Source organism: Coenobita brevimanus, chromosome 12, assembly GCF_032717465.1.
Source record: "Coenobita brevimanus isolate Jiangsu-jjx chromosome 12, ASM3271746v2, whole genome shotgun sequence".
Taxonomy (NCBI): Eukaryota; Metazoa; Arthropoda; class Malacostraca; order Decapoda; family Coenobitidae; genus Coenobita; species Coenobita brevimanus.
In genome coordinates this window covers 5349719-5369421 of record NC_136965.1, presented here as the reverse complement: position 1 = coordinate 5369421, position 19703 = coordinate 5349719, and the positions used below count along the sequence as shown (strand labels likewise).

At 41.5% G+C, this 19703-nt stretch overlaps 1 protein-coding gene across 1 annotated transcript; it reads right to left on the bottom strand.

Annotated features, from left to right (window-relative positions):
- Window positions 1-284: 284 nt before the first annotated feature.
- Window positions 285-18310, bottom strand: eff (ubiquitin-conjugating enzyme E2 eff). The gene is made up of 4 exons (XM_080283114.1): window positions 18215-18310; window positions 12061-12234; window positions 3577-3682; window positions 285-1029 (listed from the first exon to the last, which is right to left on the bottom strand). Exons 1-4 carry the CDS (start codon window positions 18236-18238, stop codon window positions 890-892), a joined length of 444 nt encoding a protein of 147 aa, XP_080139240.1. The 5' UTR covers window positions 18239-18310; the 3' UTR covers window positions 285-889.
- Between the last annotated feature and the right edge of the window lie 1393 nt (window positions 18311-19703).

Below are 19703 nucleotides of genomic sequence, written 5' to 3'. Positions count from 1 at the left end.
ACAAATAATACACAGCACTGGCTACATTTAATTAAAGGAAGAGAATAACCCATCCTGAATCAAAGCCATTGCCACCTGGCTAAATGTTTTAAATCTGTTGTACATTTTGTATCAAACTGAAGTAAAATTATATTAAGCAGAGATGTGATGCTGGTTCTTGACTTCTTAAGGCCCACAAGCAAACTGCAAAAAGAATTGAGAAAAAAGTGAAATTGATGGTACTTTTGATTCAGGGAGGCTAAATTTGTGGCTTCCTATTTATTTATTTATTCATTAAAAAAAAAAAAAAAAAAAAAAAAAAAAAAAAAAAAAAAAGCAAACTAAACTTCACGGTGGTTTTTGCACAGCTTTCCAAGAGGGCTCCAGTTCCTTGCTTTGTATACTTTATTCGAACAGTATGAGTCAATTAGCCTCACAAGCATTATAACCCAAGGTATTTCTTCCCACAGTTGCAAGACAGAACGTTATGCATCGAATCATTTACTGAGGCAGCACTTTTTCTCTCGTTATGTATCTAGGTACAAACTTGGGCTGGTGGACTCACTCTCCCTGACTTGAGTCCATGGTTCTGTGCCAAAAGGAAGGCTGCTGGTTAGTTAGTGTGCAGTGATGGTCAGTCACTGAAGATGGTATTTCAAGTTGTTATAAAACATAATTACTGGCAGTATCCAAGAGAGGGAAGTGACGATTTATAGCAGCAGCAGCAGCAGCAGACAGAAGTAGTGACAGTGGTAGATGGATCAGCAATAGTAGTGGTGACATTGGTTGTCAGGGTGGTGATAGTGGTGGTGGTAGTGGTAGTGGTAGTGGTGGTGGTGGTGGTGGTGGCAGTGGCAGGGTGGGCATAACCTATCCCAGCCATTCTCGGCCACTAGCAACCACCGGGGCATCACATGGCGTACTTTCGGGTCCATTCTCTGGCAAGTTCATTGTACTTTTCCCTATCGGTCTTGTAGACTCGTGCTATCTCTGGCACCAGTGGGTCCTCGGGGTTGGGGTCCGTAAGAAGTGAACAGATGGACAGCAGCACTGAAACATCAAAATAATTATAAGCACAACTGAATGTGAAACAGCACAAGGTTAGATTCCCACAGTGTACTAATGTGCAATATATTATGGGTCTAGGTGATGCTCACAATTGAATGTGAAACAGCACAAGGTTAGATTCCCCTAGTTCACTGATGTGCAACATATTTATGGGTCTAGGTGATGCTCTTTGTGTAAGGATGTTTCAAAATATCAACTTTCTGTAGCTACATTTGGTGCTGTGAAATGGGGTGGAAATGACAATTCAGCTTTATATGAGTAAAAAAATTTTAAGCTGTAACATTTCTCTGATTACAGAGGAATCTTTAATAGGTGACAAGGATTTTCTGTAATAATCAGCATAGGCTACTACACTTCGTGACATTACGTTATCGAAAACCCTCCCGTCAACTCTTAAGTACTGAACCTGTGAGGAAGCAATATGGTACCATCAGTTTTGATGGGTATACTAATCACTACATCACCAGACACACTCAACATAAACACGTTAAAACAATGATAAGATTACAGCAGTTATAACTTTACAACACAAACCATTGACTAAGAGCAATGTTTCTTCCCTGATGTGACCAGTGGTTTAGTATTAGTTCTACTGCTGTTTACTTCTTTCATTAGGGCAATATCGCCCCGCTAAACACTTCACCACCACCTCCATTATTAACCCCGGGAATATGGGACAATCATCAATGATGCAGGGAGCTCAGCCATATATAAACACAGGTAAAATCTAAGTTGGACTCATACAGCATTCCCATATAACTTCACATCAGAATCCCCCCCCCCAAACCAATTTCCAGCAACTGTTACAAAGTACTTCAATGATTTAGTCATATGGTTAAGCGAGGGAGAGGCCAAGGATAAGGTGGAGGGATGGAGTGAAGTTTATGAGAAAGGGAAGTGTGAGCTGGGAGCAGGGCAGTGAAATCGCAGGGGACAGGGCGACATGAAGGCAATTTGTTTGTGGCCACCACTTACAGGATTAAGGCATCTGGCAACAGACAGTTAAGTTTCAAGTCAATAAACAACCTCAACTGTATGATGCAACCACTCTAGCAAGGTTACACAAGTAAGGATCATTTTGATATATATAACTTGGAAGATAGATCTTTTAAACTAAACATATAAAAATTATTTTCAAACAAGAAGACATGCTGTCTCCTGAACTGGTTTACATTTTACAGTACAGGAAACTATTTACCTACAATACAGAAGTTAAACACAACTAATTCACTAGGGATCTTTGGATACACAAAGCTACTAAATGCCTTAAATAAATGAGGGAAAATATTGGGGAACAACTGATTTCATACATGGAAATGCTTGACATTACATTAATGCAAAATCAAAGACAAAAGCAGTGTTCTGAATTCTAGTGAAAATATCTGTTGAGAGGCTCAAGTTCTGGTGTGTTCTGCTTTGCATCATATGGATAGTTGGTAGCACTGACATAAGTTGCCATTTGTTCCAGGTGACAAGGCTGTGGATGCGAGGATATTTTTCATAACTAAGCGAAATAAATGTGAAATAATATTTGCTTTTGTAGGAGGAACTTATGACATGGGATGATTAAGTACAGTACTCATCATTCCTTGTTCTTCCTGCAAACACAGATAGCCACAACAGGGAACTGGACATTAAGTCTGTTCTTGAAGCCAGGCCCAGTCATCCACAAGTATGCTGCATGAGTTTTGCAATACGCAGAGCTGCAAGCCGTAACCCGGTAAGGGCCACCAAAAACTAATTTATTATTATTATTACTGATCATGAAGTTTTCAATGATTATCAAGTGTAGTCTTGTAATCAATTCCCTTCTCTGATCAGTTTAACCGACAGTGTTTTTATCTTTAAAAAATGTTCATTAAAAATGCCTCACGGTATTCCATGCCATTTCCATAGGATTTTATTCAGGTGAAGAGACTTTGGCCCCAGGATCCTGCACACCTTGCGGGGCAACATAGGATTGGATGATGCATGGATGGAAGGATGGAAGAGACTTTACAGTGGAGCAGTTCAATACAGCCTTCAATAACCTCTTTATTGCCAGGGTGCTCTCCTAACCTGACTGGCAACAAAATATATAAAGCTGTCCTCTGGGTGACAGGGATTAACATGAGGCAATTGTCCCACATTGCACTTTCCCCAGTGCATCACAATAATTTGATATTTAACAAAACCTACAGTAATCGTTACTGTAACAACCACAACCGTAAAATATTAATCGTTTATTGTACGGGTCAACTGTGTTGATAGGGATGCCACATAGGCTAATCAAACCTACTACTACAGTAGACTATACATCCATCCAGCGATCATCCAGTCCCTTTGCCCCATCAGTAGGGCCTAGTGCTTGGCTTTTCATTCCAAACATTTACAGCAAGGGATCATTCACTCAACTATAAGCAATATCAAATACAGGGAAAACTTGACCATCACAAGAACCTGATCCTTTATGGGCCACACCCAGTTTGGAGTAACTAAAATAATAAATAAATACAAAAAATAATAATGAAATAAACACTGGTAACTCACCTTTAGAAATAGTTAATGCTGGACTCCATTGGCTCCTGAGAATATCCAAACATATGGAACCATTGCTGTTGATATTTGGATGGTAGATGCGTGTGGTAAATGCAACCTGTAACACAAGAGGAAATGTCAGTTCACCACATTAAGCAAAACAATTTACTGTACAGTTAATCCCCTTCATCCTAGTTCATAATTAATGTATGTTGGGAGATACGGTCATTACATGTCTATGCCAACAATATATCTTTAAACACTCCACTGTTCACAAGTTAATGCAACCACCACCAAAGGAGGGTCAATGTATAACTTCTATGAGACTTCCACACCAACTGGCCCTCCTTAAAGTCATGTTACTTTAGTCATTAAGTTCAATATCACTTACACAACCAGTTTCCAGCATTCACTCATTTTTTTAGTTTTTGCAGAATAAGTGTTACTGCTTATAAAGTCTTCCTCCTAGTTGTCATGTAAAGCAATGCATCATTTCTTTCTGCAGCTCGTATGTGTACTGTGCAAAAGGCTACAGTATTTTTTAAGAGACAGGTTGTACTTGTTTATTAAGCACTCATCTGATATGGCTCATTAACACAGACTGCTGCACCTTAATTCCTTAGGTTGTGCAATATACTATATAACAAAACCCAACTAGATGCAGTAAACCTCCCAAAATCACTCTTACCTGTCACAACCATATGGATACTTAAAGTTTGCTTTTGTTCGGTGTAATTAAAGACCAGGGCCCGTATTTATCATTAGCTGTGAACATTCACAAAGGGCTTTGTGAATTCGCAAGCCAGAGAACCGTTCACAAATTTGTGAACGACCCTAAAAGTCATTTATCAAGCTTGTGAAGCGCTCCTACGTGTCAAGTGGGGTTGGTGGAGGATTAGTGCCCCTCCCTGTAAAACAATTAACTCTAAGCCCTTGACCACCCCATTTGGGATACATGGCGTCTGGCAATGGATGGATGGATGGTGAAGCGCTCCTAATGCTGTGAACTGATCACAATGGTGAGGGAAGTCTGCTAGCCATCCGGGGCACTTTTAAGGACTTGGGATCGTTCACAAGAGGCGAGTCGGCGGTGGATAAACTTAAACGATGGACTTACGAATCCGCCAACTAAGGAATTTTCGACCATGGAGAGACTTCCTCAATGACTGCAATAATTTAGAGTTAGGACATTATACCATTTAGAATGAGAGTGAATTATATTTGTGACAGACTTGGTGAGAAATAACTACAATCGACAATGCAAAGCAGTCTCCCCGGATATGAAACTTAATATGGACTTTCGGTATTTGAAAGCCAATTATCACGCAGACACTGGAAGCTCTAGTTACACTGGAAATAATAATATTCATCTGTTTCCAAATGGGTAATAGAGATAAAGAAAGCAGGCAGAATATTCGAGGAAAACAAGCAGATTATTCAGAGATGACAGGCAGAATATTCGAGGAAAACAGCCAGAATATTCAGGGAAAGCAGGGAGAATAGTCAAAGAAGATAGGCAGAATATTCAAAGAAATCAAGCAGAATATTCAAGGAAAGCAGGCAGAATATTCAAAGAAAGCAGACAGAATATGCAAGGAAAACAGGCAAAATTAAGACAATTGTTAAATTTTTATTTATCAATCTGAAACGTATGCCAGGAAAGGAGACTGTGCATTTGTATCTCATAGTTTAAGCATAGAAATGCACACTAATACACTTAGATGCACACTAATACACTTGGTACTGGCTGACTATATTCTTGTGGGCAGAATGGTGCTTGACAGTGGCACAGATATGAGAGTGGTGAGAGGATGATCGGGAGGTCTGTCTTGTCATATGGCTGTGGTATGGAAGGTAAAACCGAGAGGAATATGACTGTAGAGAGAGAGAGAAGGTGAGGGTGGTCAAGGCGAAAACTGAAAGCGAAGAAATTAAAAAACCAGCATGTGTCTGATAAATATATGGAGGAGCTGGGTGCTGCAGATAAAAAGAATGATATAGGGAGATAGGGTAATATATACGGTGTTGGGATAAGAAGCTTAAAGAGTAGTGAAGGAATAGAGAGAGAAGTGGCAAGAAAGGATGCAGCAAAGGGCCTCAAGTGAAAGAAGAAACTAATACAAGAAAGAAAAATAGTACGTAAATGAAGATCTTGGAAGAAAAACGAAAACAGCAACTTACTCTGGAAAAATATTGAAAAATGTCGAAGTACAAGTGGAAAGACATGTGAAAATGGAAGAACCGTGGAAACAAAGTAAGGAGCAGAAGGAAAGAGTATTTCAAAAGGCTGATGAATGGAAAAGGTGAGAGTAGAAAGGCTTTGATGACTGTAGGTAGAGAAGGAATTTGGATACTCAAGTTATCTCATTTTATTCTTTTTTTTTTTTTTCCCCCCTGACTGCCAGTCAACCCTAGTTATCACGCCTCATGGCTTTGATTGTTGTTTTCAGCCGTGGACAAAAAAGAAGAAATTTTATAATACTTTTTTTTTTTTTTTAAGAAATTGCTATTATAGCAAAACAATTATTGAACTCTTGGTAACAGTTTATTTTTCAAGTGCAAAATGATGTCAAAGACAATCTCAACATGTTCATTTTATAAATAAAATGATCGTATCCATGCTAACCTTAGCGTTCCTTCACCGATTGCAGGGCAAGAGGATTTCACTCTTGGGAGGCATTCACAAGACTATGGTAAATAACTCCTAGGAACGCCTCACAGTAGTGAAATGTTTTGGAGCTTGGGAACGGAATCCTGTGAACGGGGAAGGCCATTATGATAAATACGGCCCCAGGATTCATATTCTGACACATTACCCTTCCTTCTCTATTTCATACTGTTAACTAAGGGATGCATTTCATTTACTCTTGCCCTCTCCTCACCCTATTGCTGTTGACATTATGGCTCCAGATTCATCTGAAAGTGAACCTGGTGGACTGCAGGCTATAACTGCCTTTCTGTAGTCCATCACAACAGCGTACCATCAGACTGACACGAAGAAGTACAGCATATCAACACAGAATTATTGTTCAAACATGGTATGGCTTCAAGTAAAATAACCCCTTGAACATAATGACGGTTTTATATAGTTTAAGAAAGACTCTGAAATAGAGAGATTAAATACAGCTGTCATTTATCCTTTCAATACAGTAGAGTTCTTTGACACTGGCCAATATGCCTGATGATTCCAATAAAATATATAACAAACCACTGTGCTGAATGACTTAAAAAAAAAATAAAAATATTATAACTAATTAGGATAGCCTAAATTAAATATATGATGGTGTGACAGACTATCCTCAGGGAAGAGCCTTATGTGTCAGCCACAGACACTGGCTCTCTGCCAAGGCACAAGAATAGTCAACTGTCACACCACTGTCTGTGCCTTAGGTCAACCTCCTCCACAGTTCAAATACAGGTGATCCTCATCACGTGTCAAGAGTGTGTTCCAAAATGGTATTTATTTTTTATTTTTTTATTTTTTTTCCTCACTCCACATATCTGGCACAGCAAAAAGGAGGTACTGGCAATGCATCTTTACAGCTATCAATGAAATAGTGGCAGTTTAGCTGTAAATTGCAAAGTTTTTAACAGAACACAGAAAAGGTGACATACTAGGACTGAGTTCGACTTTTTGGACAATTATCACCTGATGCCTCCACCAAACATGTTACAAACAACAGGTTACACCATTGCAATGTATCTAAACTAATATTATCCAAACTTCCTACTACCTTAAAACAAGTCATGAATATCAGATGAAATGGTAACAAGGGAAAGTCCTCCTTTACATACTAGTAGTCCTTGCGAACATTATCATGAAGAGCAACCTGAAGATATGTAGCTCTGTTAGGGATTTAAAGATCAAAGAAGAGGATGGACGAAAGGAATCAATACAGGAAAGGATTAAATTAAAGTACAAAGGCAAGGCAAAGAAACCATAAGGACAAAGGGCAAAGATTCCCTATGTTCTTGACATCTGGATAAATGTGCCTTGCTCCAGTATAAAGGAGTCGAGCATGGAAGGACAAGGGTCGAATTTTTCTTCCATCTGACACCTGAAAATAGGCAGTTTCCTGGTGTTATGGGAGTAAATTGGATAGGCTTCAAAGGTTTGCATAGCAAGTTTTCATTGTTACCTTTTTACTATCTATCTATCTATCTATTGCCAGACGCCTCAATCCCGTTTGGGGTGGCCACAAACAAATCGCCTCCAAGTCGCCCTGTCCCCCACCATTTCTCTGCCCTGCTCCCAACTCACACCCCCCTCTCATATACCTCTCCACCCCATCCCTCCATCTCATCCTCGGCCTCCCCCTCCACCTCACTCACATACACTCTCTTCGTCAGTCTTTCACCCTCCATCCTCTCCACATGGCCAAACCACCTCAGTGTGTTCCTCATAACGCTTCCTATTACATCCACATCCACACCACAATGCTCCTTTATATCTTCATTCGTCAGCCTGTCTCTCCACGTGACTCCACAGGCTCCTCTTAAATACCGGTAACTCATTTCCACTGCTCTCACTCTTGACTTGTGTCCTTCCAACAATGTCCAAGCTTCACTTCCGTACGTTAGAGTTGGTATCACAATACTGTCATGTGGTAGCTTTTTCACTTCCATGCTCACTTCCCTGTTTCTTATCACTGCTTTCAAAGAACCAGCAACTTTTCTTCCCTGCTGTACCCTTTCAAGCACTTCACCCTCCAAACCTCCGTCCTTACTCATCACACTACCCCCCTGCTAAATGCAAATCACACAAAAATTATGTATCATAGTGTTCCACTGCTACATATAAAGCATGTCAGATCCTCTAATTAATATATTAGTCATAATGAAAGCACTCATTCTGGAAAACATCACTTTATAAGAGGTGAATGGCTGCAGCCTATCCCTCTTACCCCCTTAAAAACGTATGGGTCTGGGACTAGATACTAGTGTAATGAAGATAACCAGCATACTTCCTCTGATGGCATTACATTACTGAAAAACCTTCAGTCACCTGTGAGGACTGAACCAATGCCAGGCCATCACTCCAATCAGGACATTCTACCCAGCAGAACTCCAGTAATTTCAAAGCATACCAGCCAACTGAATTACTGAACCTGCATCATCTCATGTCATCTGATAAGGTACTACTTGCCTATGGCATATTTTGTTCTCACCTGGTAAATATCCCTAACCCTTCTCAACAGTGTTGATGGCCGAGTGTGGTCAGACTAGAAGGCTGATTTGACAAGTAACCAAGGATTCACTCCTGCCTCATTACTAAGGCAGCAATGGAACTAAGACACATCTGTGTGTGGCTTTTCGTGTCAAATCAGTATTAAACAAAAACAAGCACCTTAAGTGAGGACATACTGGTACTGTGCACTGTATTGGCAAAACCAACGGTGTTCTTAAGGCATGCCAGCTGGCTTACGAAATATTACACTACTTTCCCCTCATCTTGGACCTGATTTTGTCCTAATGCAACTTACAGTAGAGAACTGTAAGGTGGGGGAAAATGGGTATATGTATCTGCTTCACAGGTAGCAGTGGAACATGAATACTGTAAGTTGATTCATGTCATACCCTGTGGACTCAACCCTTTGACTGCCATTAGTTTACAGGCTTAACCCTTTAACCGCGGGTATTGTTTTGGTCTGACTGTCCTCTCCCGCGGGGGTTTCAGCCAAATGTAAACAAACCTTTAAACCTTAATAACTCTGCACAGAATAAAGCTAGAGAAAAAAATAAGGTACCATTAGAAAGTACTAACCTTCAGCTTTCCATTGATGTAGGTTTCATGACTTTGTTGACTTTCACAGGACGGGCAGTGCCGTTAGAAGTGAGGGGTGTAAAATCACTATTTTTCGCTCACACACCATTACCTTCGCTCATACACCATTACCAAATGCCAACCTCATTCTGATAATAATACTGTAAACATATATGAACACTGCACATACGATAAACACCCACTCTGTGTTCACTGAGGCAGGTAAAAGGCACTGTAATTACCCGCACTTCACTGCCACATCAGCGGTGTTGTAATCACTATTTTTCGCTCACACACCATTACCAAATGCCAACCTCATTCTGATAATAATACTATAAACATATATGAACACTGCACATACGATAAACGCCCACTCTGTGTTCACTGAGGCAGGTAAAAGGCACTGTAATTGCCCGCACTTCACTGCCATATCAGCGGTGTTGTAATCACTATTTTTCGCTCACACACCATTACCAAATGCCAACCTCATTCTGATAATAATACTATAAACATATATGAACACTGCACATACGATAAACACCCACTCTGTGTTCACTAAGGCAGGTAAAAGGCACTGTAATTGCCTGCACTTCACTATCACATCAGCAGTGTTGTCACTCACACAGCTGGACAGATACTGATGCGTGTTTGGTCCGGGGTGGGGTGGGGGGCCCAGGGGGTGGGAGGTGGGGCCCCAGGGGGGGGAAGAGGGAGGTGGGGGTCGGCTGGAATGAAAGAACTTAATAGCTATTCTCCTTTGAAACAATTGGCGCACGGAAAAAATGCGGGGTATTCAAAATATTCACAAACATTCGAGAATGACACCCGCGGTTTGGTCCAGTTTTTGCAACGTCATTCTGGAATGACACCCGCGGTTAAAGGGTTAACCCCTGGGGTACGCAATTCTCTAGCCTTGACTACCCCCCCCCACCAGATGCAAAAACAGGCCTATTATTTTTACTTTCTCAAACGTTAAAAGTTTTATGCCAGATTTATAGAGCTTGAATTTACACACTTGAAAATGCAAACCCCACCCTCCTAGACCCAATAGTTACTGAGCTATGGCCCATCAAAGTTTATAATAGTTACCCGTCATGGCCCCGGTGAGAAAGAAAATACGTCACTCGCACCTGTTTTCTTCACAAAAATACAGTATGTACAAAAATCACCATAATCATTTTTTTGTGTGTGTGTACAAGATGTTATAAGCCATTGTAATGTGCTTAGAAAAAAATAAAATGGTGACAAACCCACCAGATAAATGTGATAAATAGTAAAAATTATCCTCCCTTCCTCTCCTCTCCCCATACCTCCAATCCCCTCCCTCCCCTTCCCTTCCCTTCCTTCCCCTCCCCTCCCTGCCAAGCTGTCAAATCTAGCTAAGGAAAATGGTTATGAACCCCCCAATAAAAATATGATAAATAGTAAAAATTATCCTCCCCTCCCCATACCTCCAGACCCCTCCCTCCCCTTCCCTTCCCTCCACTCCTCTCTCCTCCCCTTCCCTCCCCATACCTCCAGACCCCTCCCTCCCCTCCACTCCTCTCCTCCCCTTCCCTCCCCATACCTCCAGACCCCTCCCTCCCCTTCCCTTCCCTCCACTCCTCTCTCCTCCCCTTCCCTTCCCTCCACTCCTCTCTCCTCCCCTTCCCTCCCATACTTCCAGACCCCTCCCTCCCCTTCCCTTCCCTCCACTCCTCTTTCCTCCCCTCCCCCCTCCGAGCTGTCAAATCTAGCTAGTTTTCGTTTTGTTTTGTTTTGTTTCATTTTTGAAGGCTCCAACATGCTTGCATGTGTCGGCATGAAGTAAATTTTCTTTTTCAAGTGGGTTTCGAATAAAGATAGCTAAAATAATTGTGGTGTGCATATCTGTATGCAAAAACACAAATAAATTACAGGTAATGATTCAAAAACACGTGCCATAAAAAGTAAAAAATACACAAAATATTCGTGGCCGGGGAGGTTCTAGGGGGTGGGGATGGGGGAAGGTTGTGGGAGGTGGTAAGGCCAGGAGGGGGTGTATGGGGATGGAGGTATGGGAGGAGACCACCACAAGACACAAAGGAAGGGCCCCAGTGGAGTACAGGGACATGGAGGAAGGGTGGGGGGAAATACCCTCCCCCCAGATGACTGGGGGGGGGAAATGGGGAGATCCACATGGGAGGGGGGATGCATTAGGAGGGGATGGGAGGGGTGGTGGTAAGAACGGTGGGAGGCAGGGTAGTAACAAGGTAGTGGGGTAGAGGGACGTGGTGAGAGGGAGGTGGGGGGTACAGTGTAGAAATCACCTATTCCAGAACAGTTGCCAACATATGCGGGACACGATTATGGTGTACCAAATATATGAATGAAATATTTTGGAACGGAAGAAAATTGAAACCATACACTCGTGAAAAGGAAGCAAAATAATAAGTGAAGGGTATGTGGGGACACAGCAGCCTGGAAGCTGTCAGTGTCATCCTCAGATGGAGAATACCCAGAAGAGAGCAAAGCACAGATGATGAAATATGAAGATCATTAAGATAACTGCATTTTTTTCATGGTACTGGTAGCTACATGTATTAAAAGCAGCACTTCCCAATGACGGCTGAAGGCACGTATATATTAGTAAAAGGAGCACTCTTACAACTGGTGGCTTACAAGGTTAGTCCGAAGGAAAATGGATGGTGAGGAATACTTTCCCCTGGAACGGACTCTGGGCATAAGGAATGATAAGTAAAAGAAGCACTTACTTTTGGTGGTTTAAAGGGATAGTCCGTGGGAAAATGGATGGTTAGGAAGAAGACTCCCCCTTGGAATGGACTCTCTGGTGGCCCCATGATGGTGGCCTGCCAGTGGAAGAGGTCGTCACCCACAGGCCCGGCTGAGCATTGTGCTGGTGGATCCCGTCCAAGGTCCTGCAATTCCTGCAACAACACAATTGCATTAGACATGCCACTAACACAGAAACTTTTGCATGTCAACTCCACAAAAAATAAACCAGTAATAAAATGCACAGACTGCACATGACAATGGCACTGTTTTACAATCCAGCTGGCCATCCAACGTTCATTCATAGCTCTACAGTGCAAAGTCAAGACATGTTTTATTGGCCCAGAGTGTAAATGATCTACAAACTTCTGGAACAATACTTTGGCAAAGTAGCCTATCCTCATCCAATGCTTTATGCATGGATACAGGTGTGGTAGGCTTTTCGGTGTACAGTGAGAAGTGCATGTGGAAACTGTGTTGTTGGCAGGGCTGTCTGAAACAGGATTGTGCACAATGATATATAAAAATATAAGTATACCATGTACTATACAAGCCAAAGGCTAACATTAATCTGTACACATTGCAATGAAGTACAGTATGTACACAGAGCAATAAAAGACTTATTAAACACAGACCTTTCTGCAACCTAAAATCTTTAAAAATCAGTGTGTGTGTGTGTGTGTGTGTGTGTGTGTGTGTGTGTGTGTGTGTGTGTGTGTGTGTGTGTGTGTGTGTGTGTGTGTGTGTGTGTGTGTGTGTGTGTGTGTGTGTGTGTGTGTGTGTGTGTGTGTGTGTGTGTGTGTGTGTGTGTGTGTGTGTGTGTGTGTGTGTGTGTGTGTGTGTGTGTGTGTGTGTGTGTGTGTGTGTGTGTGTGTGTGTGTGTGTGTGTGTGTGTGTGTGTGTGTGTGTGTGTGTGTGTGTGTGTGTGTGTGTGTGTGTGTGTGTGTGTGTGTGTGTGTGTGTGTGTGTGTGTGTGTGTGTGTGTGTGTGTGTGTGTGTGTGTGTGTGTGTGTGTGTGTGTGTGTGTGTGTGTGTGTGTGTGTGTGTGTGTGTGTGTGTGTGTGTGTGTGTGTGTGTGTGTGTGTGTGTGTGTGTGTGTGTGTGTGTGTGTGTGTGTGTGTGTGTGTGTGTGTGTGTGTGTGTGTGTGTGTGTGTGTGTGTGTGTGTGTGTGTGTGTGTGTGTGTGTGTGTGTGTGTGTGTGTGTGTGTGTGTGTGTGTGTGTGTGTGTGTGTGTGTGTGTGTGTGTGTGTGTGTGTGTGTGTGTGTGTGTGTGTGTGTGTGTGTGTGTGTGTGTGTGTGTGTGTGTGTGTGTGTGTGTTCATAGCTACATGTGAGTGTGTGCACACTATCTGCTTAAGGGAGAGGTGTTACATGTCCATCTAATAAAAAACTGAGCATCAGCATACTAACTCTTATTTTTCCACTGGAAATGGGGCAGGAGGATCCAAAAATAAGAAAACTAAAGCATTAAAGCAGAACTATCTATCAAGTGCTTAGTGACAAACCACAGAAACCATATACTCATTCAAATCTTCAAGAACATCTCCCTACCACGGGCAAAGACACCCAGACAACAAATTAAAATATTACTGGGGTACCAGTATATTACATCACACATGATATATTGTACACTACCATCACATCAAGTCAAATCTATCACTATTCTCATCACCTCTGGCAACTGTCCTGGTCTCAACTTCAGTAGCTACATTCTTGCAGTCACAGTGATAATCTTAAAACATTAGATGCACCACCTTTATGAACCACTTGAAACATCTATAACTGTCACTTCTGTGTTCAGCTATTGCATTACTTTATATTAGTACTACTACTATCTTAGACAACTTTGAAGGCAGAGAAAAATGGTAAAGTTAAGCCTTCATTATACCCTTCAAATGTACACATTCTTAAATGTTGTGAACAGATGCTGAGGGCAGCAGGAAAATTAACAGCATGTTTGATGACAGCATCATTAACCCTTAGCAAAACTTGGGATAATTTGAACCTGGCAATTCACAAGTTAATATATTCCAATTAATTTACAAGTACTGTATACTATTGTTTTGTAATCATAATGCTTTACCTCACAATTGCAAAATATGCATTCAGCAGTTACATGCCATACATAATTACAGTACCTAATAAAAGAAGCTGCCCACAAATACAGTAGCTACATGCAAATGCAACATATTATGCCCTAATCTGTCATTAAGCAATTTACTCGATCACTTATCATATACCATACTGTACTAATGTTAAATTCTTTCACAGCTCACCTTCCACTATCAGCTACAAGCAGCCAGGATAAATAGGCCAACAAGAGACTATTCCACCAACAACAGTATTACCACCACTGAAGTGTACCGCAAGAGCATGTGGCAAGGTTTATGCAGTCCAGTGCATTTAAGGGTAGATGTGCAGCCTAATCCCTGTAATGGCTTTACATGCTTAAAAAAACTTCAGTAATTTCTTGTGGGTCAAACTCATTCACAAAGTTGGGATTTCATTTTGACTGGGGTGTTCTCACAACTATCCCACCAGACACCTGTACTGATACTGAACCATGGTATTATGATATCCATCCACAACTACACATGCTTCATTGCCATTATCTGAACTATAATCTGCTTCCTGCAGTGTCACATGGGGTACGGATGATAAGCTGACCTAATTAGATCTGGGGAAATTTCATTAAACTCCTGTTTTCCCATTCATTTCTCATAATGGATTACTGCCATTTTTTACCTTTCCATTTTCCCTCATATTTTAAGCCTCTTTACTTTAGGCAGAATAAAGATAAAAGGAAAAAGGTTTTAACACTCATGGTTGCATCTTAAATAATTATTTCATTCCAGTTAACACTAGATGTCACTTAGCCAAGTCAGTCACATGAGCTGACTTAATACTGGTAATTCTGGCCTTTATTACACTCTTATCCAAACATTTCATCATACAGAATATTACAACATTCTTTTGTATTACTGTACCTTGTCACTAAATTTCACCATAATGACTCATCACTGCAATCCACCCACATGTCAATAACTGCACAATGCACAAACCAATATTACCACAATGATGCCCTCCTAAAATCCTACTTTGGCAGTCCTCATTTTATCAACCTAACAATTAGACCTAGCCTAGTTTAAATATGTCATGCCAGATAAGAGATAAACCAAGAGGCTGGAGGAATTGCCCCTTGCCATACAAACTATCCCTAAACTGGCCAGACAATACATTTTTATTTTACTGGCATAACCCTAATTTTGAAGTTTAATGTACACTGCAACCCAAGTCCAAATACTGCTTGACTCACAAAATATTCCCACAGCTACTGATTACAACTATGGCCGCCTCAGAATAACACAAGGTTTTTCCAAACACAAGTTCCCAAAGACTTTTTTCTGATCCATCCAAAACAACCTCACACAGACCACTGCCACCACAGACACTTTCCTCCACGCTATTTTCTATCTATCTATCGCCAGACGCCTTAATCTCATACAGGGTGGCCACAAACAAATCGCCTCCATGTCGCCCTGTCCCCTGCCATTCCACTGCCCTGCTCCCAATCACACACCCCTCTTTCATATACCTCTCCACTCCATCCTTCCATCTCATCCTTGGCCTCCCCCTCCACCTCACTCATATACATTCTCCTCATCAGTCTCTCACTCTCCATCCTCTCCACATGACGAAACCACCTCAATGCGTTTCTCATAACACCTCCTATCACATCCACATCCACACCACAATGCTCCTTCACATCCTCATTGTCAGTCTGTCTCTCCAAGTGACTCCACAGGCTCCTCTTTAATAACTCATTTCCACTGCTCTCATTCTAGACTTGTGTCCATCCAACAACATTCAAGCTTCACTTCCATATGTTAGAGATGGTATCACAATACTGTACCCTTTCAAGCACTTCACCCTCCAAACTTCCATCCTTACTCATCACACTCCCAAGTACTTAAACATACTCACATTTTCCATTTCCTCACCATCCAACCTCACTGTACATACACTGACTTCATTTCTCTCGAAGACCATAACTTTACTCTTCCCTACATTCACCTTTAGATTCCGTTTCTTACACACGCTCCCAATCTCATCTACAAAGCCTTGCAGCTCCCCTTCATCTTCACTTAACAACGCAGTACAGTATCATCTGCAAGCAACAGTACAGGGAGTTTCCAAACACTGCCCTCTCTCATTAGGGCCACTCCAACATCCACTACCCTACATTGTATCTCTTTTATAACCCCATCCATGTACAGATAGAACAACCATGGAGACATGACACATCCCTGTTTCAACCCAACCTTCAAACAGAAAAATTTACTCAGTTCACTATCCACATGCACTGCAGCCTTAGCATCATCATACTGCCTTAGCACCATCATACATAGGCCTACCCTTCACAGCATTCAACAACTTCCCATCTACTCAATATTTTCTTAATACTTTCCACAATCCTTGTCTATCCACCTTGTCATATGCTTTCTCCAAATCCATGAAGGCTGCATACAACTTCTTTCCCTTCCCTAGAAACACTATATAGTCCCCATATCCAAATGTTTACTTAATCCACCTCACAGCCTACTCATTTGCATACTGATTAATGGCCATTTCCTGCCACTGCTTTTTAATGACGCTAATGGACAAAATTTTCACTCCTTTGCTTCCACTTCCAGTTACCTTGGTTATGTTGGGAGGAGTATGAACCATTTACAAGAGCCTTATTAGAATGGTTACCAAAGAATCGATATCTGGGTCATCTTCTCCAATGACATTTACCATGATTCTGATTCTAACTGTTGAGATGAATCCAAATCAACCACAGAAGCAACCCTACATCAATACCCAGTGTCTTTCTTCCATGCTAAACATATTACACAACACTATATTTCTACCATCCAACATAGCCAATATATCCATATGCTACCCTACCTATCTACCTATAGCCAGATGCCACAATCTCACAAGGAGTAGGCATTTGCCTTTAGGTAGTTGTTTTCCGGGGAGGGGCACCAATCTTCCGCCAACCCACTTGTTAACACTAACCACGTCATCTAAATACCACATCTTTTTCCACACTAAGAGCTTTCATATTAATACAACACCTTCTCACTCATTCCACAACCATTATGCAGTGTCAAATTTTGCCTAATTCCCCTAAATTTAGTTCCCAAACTCAGTGGTCGCATATTTCTCCTAGAAAATTATTCTCATAATTAAATATCGCTAAAGGCACAGACCCCAAAGTCACCACCATCAACACAAAGAACACTCAAGTTAGCAGGAAAAAGTGTTCATGTCAAATTAGTAACCATATATAAATTTTCATAAGCACCAGCACAAAACACTGAAACCTCACAAATGAAAACAACATTCCTCGAGATCTGGAAATTAATACTAAGTGCACTGAAATTAGTGAACACCATCCTTATCATTAGGGCCATCCATGAACTAATTATCCTTATCACTGAACACCACGGAGCACCCAAATGAACACCCTTCAAAATGTTTACATGACTGAGCACAATTGGATATAATGGCTACTATTAAGCCTTACTGAACACCTACGAAGCACACGGGCCTCACACGTGAGTACATTTAAACTTTAAAAGGCACCGATCGTGAACCCCCCAAATACCAAGTGGTTCCTAACGAAGCAATGCACTCACGCTGAACTGAACCTAAATTGAGAACCTAGAGAATGGAAAGCTTAATTACTCGGAGGCTCCTATGGCCCACTGGATGTACGTGTTGTAGGAAGAAAGGTTAATTGACAGGTAGGGGCGTGAAGGCCCAGGTAAGGTGGGCGTGCAAGAGGCAAGGGAGGGCGTGCATGGGATGAGTGACTGGGCCACCATCCTTACACCATTTTTCTCCCCTCATCCCCATTTCCAGTGCCTTATACCCGAGTACCCATCGTCACTTCGTCCACTCCGATGCCTGACTCGTAGCCACATCAACGAAAATTCCAGAAACAATAAAATACTGCGAGTGACTAGATACAGCCGTCATTTTCATTTCCTGTTTTAGCACTCAATTACTCCGCTCGCACAGACACTGAGTTCTCCATGGGCTTCCACACGCGATCAAAACACCATTCCTCGGCCGTGGCTTACCTTATTAATTCTTTTTAGTGCCATAACTATGTGTAGCTGTGAGGCGGGAGCAGCGACTGTGGTCTTGTCCCTCACACACCACCAGCCAAGATGGTTGATGGCGGAACTTGCGCGGAGGAATACCACTATCTTTCTTTCATCACTTTACCCTTGGCTAACCTTTATTTATCTAAGCAAAATATTTATTTAATATATTTTTGCTGAGTGAGGTGGAGATGGCTGGAGTTTAATAAAGTTTGTGAAATAAGTACTGGTCAAGGACTACTTTTTGGTGCACTGGGTCTCTGCTCAGCTGACGGTATCATTTCCTGTGAAAAATAATTACAAGGATAAGAATGAGTCACTTGTAGTAACTTGTAAGAAACGGAAGTATATTTATTTAAGGAAAACGTAATATTTAAATGCCTCATGCCATCTTAAAGACTGAATCATATACTCGTGAAAATATTAAAAGATTTGTTTCCTATAAGCAGCGGGAAATTTAAAGTCTGATTCTGGCAATGCCTGCAGCAGCTACGTTCCGAAAAGATCTTTATGATCACAGAGCACAGCGAGTTAAATATCTGGGTGCACAGGAAAGAGTACACACACACACACACACTCACACACGAGTATATATATATATATATATATATATATATATATATATATATATATATATATATATATATATATGTGTGTGTGTGTGTGTGTGTGTGTGTGTGTGTGTGTGTGTATACTGTATATAGCTAACTTCTATTATATATGAGAAAACCTAGTTCGTCGACCGCATACCTGCGTCATCTAGCACCAACAGCCTATGCAGTGGACTGTATTCCCGCGTGATCTCATTAATAACAATTAATTCAGTAATCATTTCAGGTAACTTGAGATTTACAGACGCTCATCCTTCACAGGCCAGTCAAATGCATAATATTTGGTATTGTTATATCCACTCAAACCCAAGTCCGTTTCAGATCAAGCAAGCTATATATACGGCAGGTCTAATTAGATCCATTAGGGTCATTTAAATTCATTTAGTCCCACTTGGGTCATTTTAGTCTATTTAGGTCCACTCGGGTCAGTTAGAGTCATTTAGGTCCAGTTAGATCCACTCGGGTCAGATTAGAGTCATTTGGGTCCACTTAGGTATACTCTGGTCAGATTAGGATCATTTAGATCTATTTAGTTCCACTTGGTTCAAATCAAGGTCATTTAGTTCTATTCGGTTCAAATTAGGGTCATTTAGGTCCATTTAAGTCCAATTACCGGGGTCAGTTTATTTTTTGCTCATTCAGTCCCATCGCATTTTGCATCTTATTTTTTGAAATGCCCACCGCGGCGAGACAGCACAGGGACGTTGCGACACCCACCCCAGGAGGAGACCACGGAGGGGCTCTGAGGGCGAGCGCAATACCCAGGCAGTATGGGCCTATGTCCCCTACTACCTTGCGCCCCTATTCCCCGCAACGGACCCGGCAAGAACTACTCAGTTGTGGTGCATTACCCT

Coding starts and splice junctions, on each gene's coding strand:
- eff (XM_080283114.1), bottom strand. CDS start 18,238: ATGGCACTAAAAAGAATTAATAAG. Junction 3,683..12,060: donor ATCCCTTTAAACCACCAAAA/GTAAGTGCTTCT, acceptor CTTGTGTTACAG/GTTGCATTTACCACACGCAT. Junction 1,030..3,576: donor AGCATTAACTATTTCTAAAG/GTGAGTTACCAG, acceptor TTGATGTTTCAG/TGCTGCTGTCCATCTGTTCA.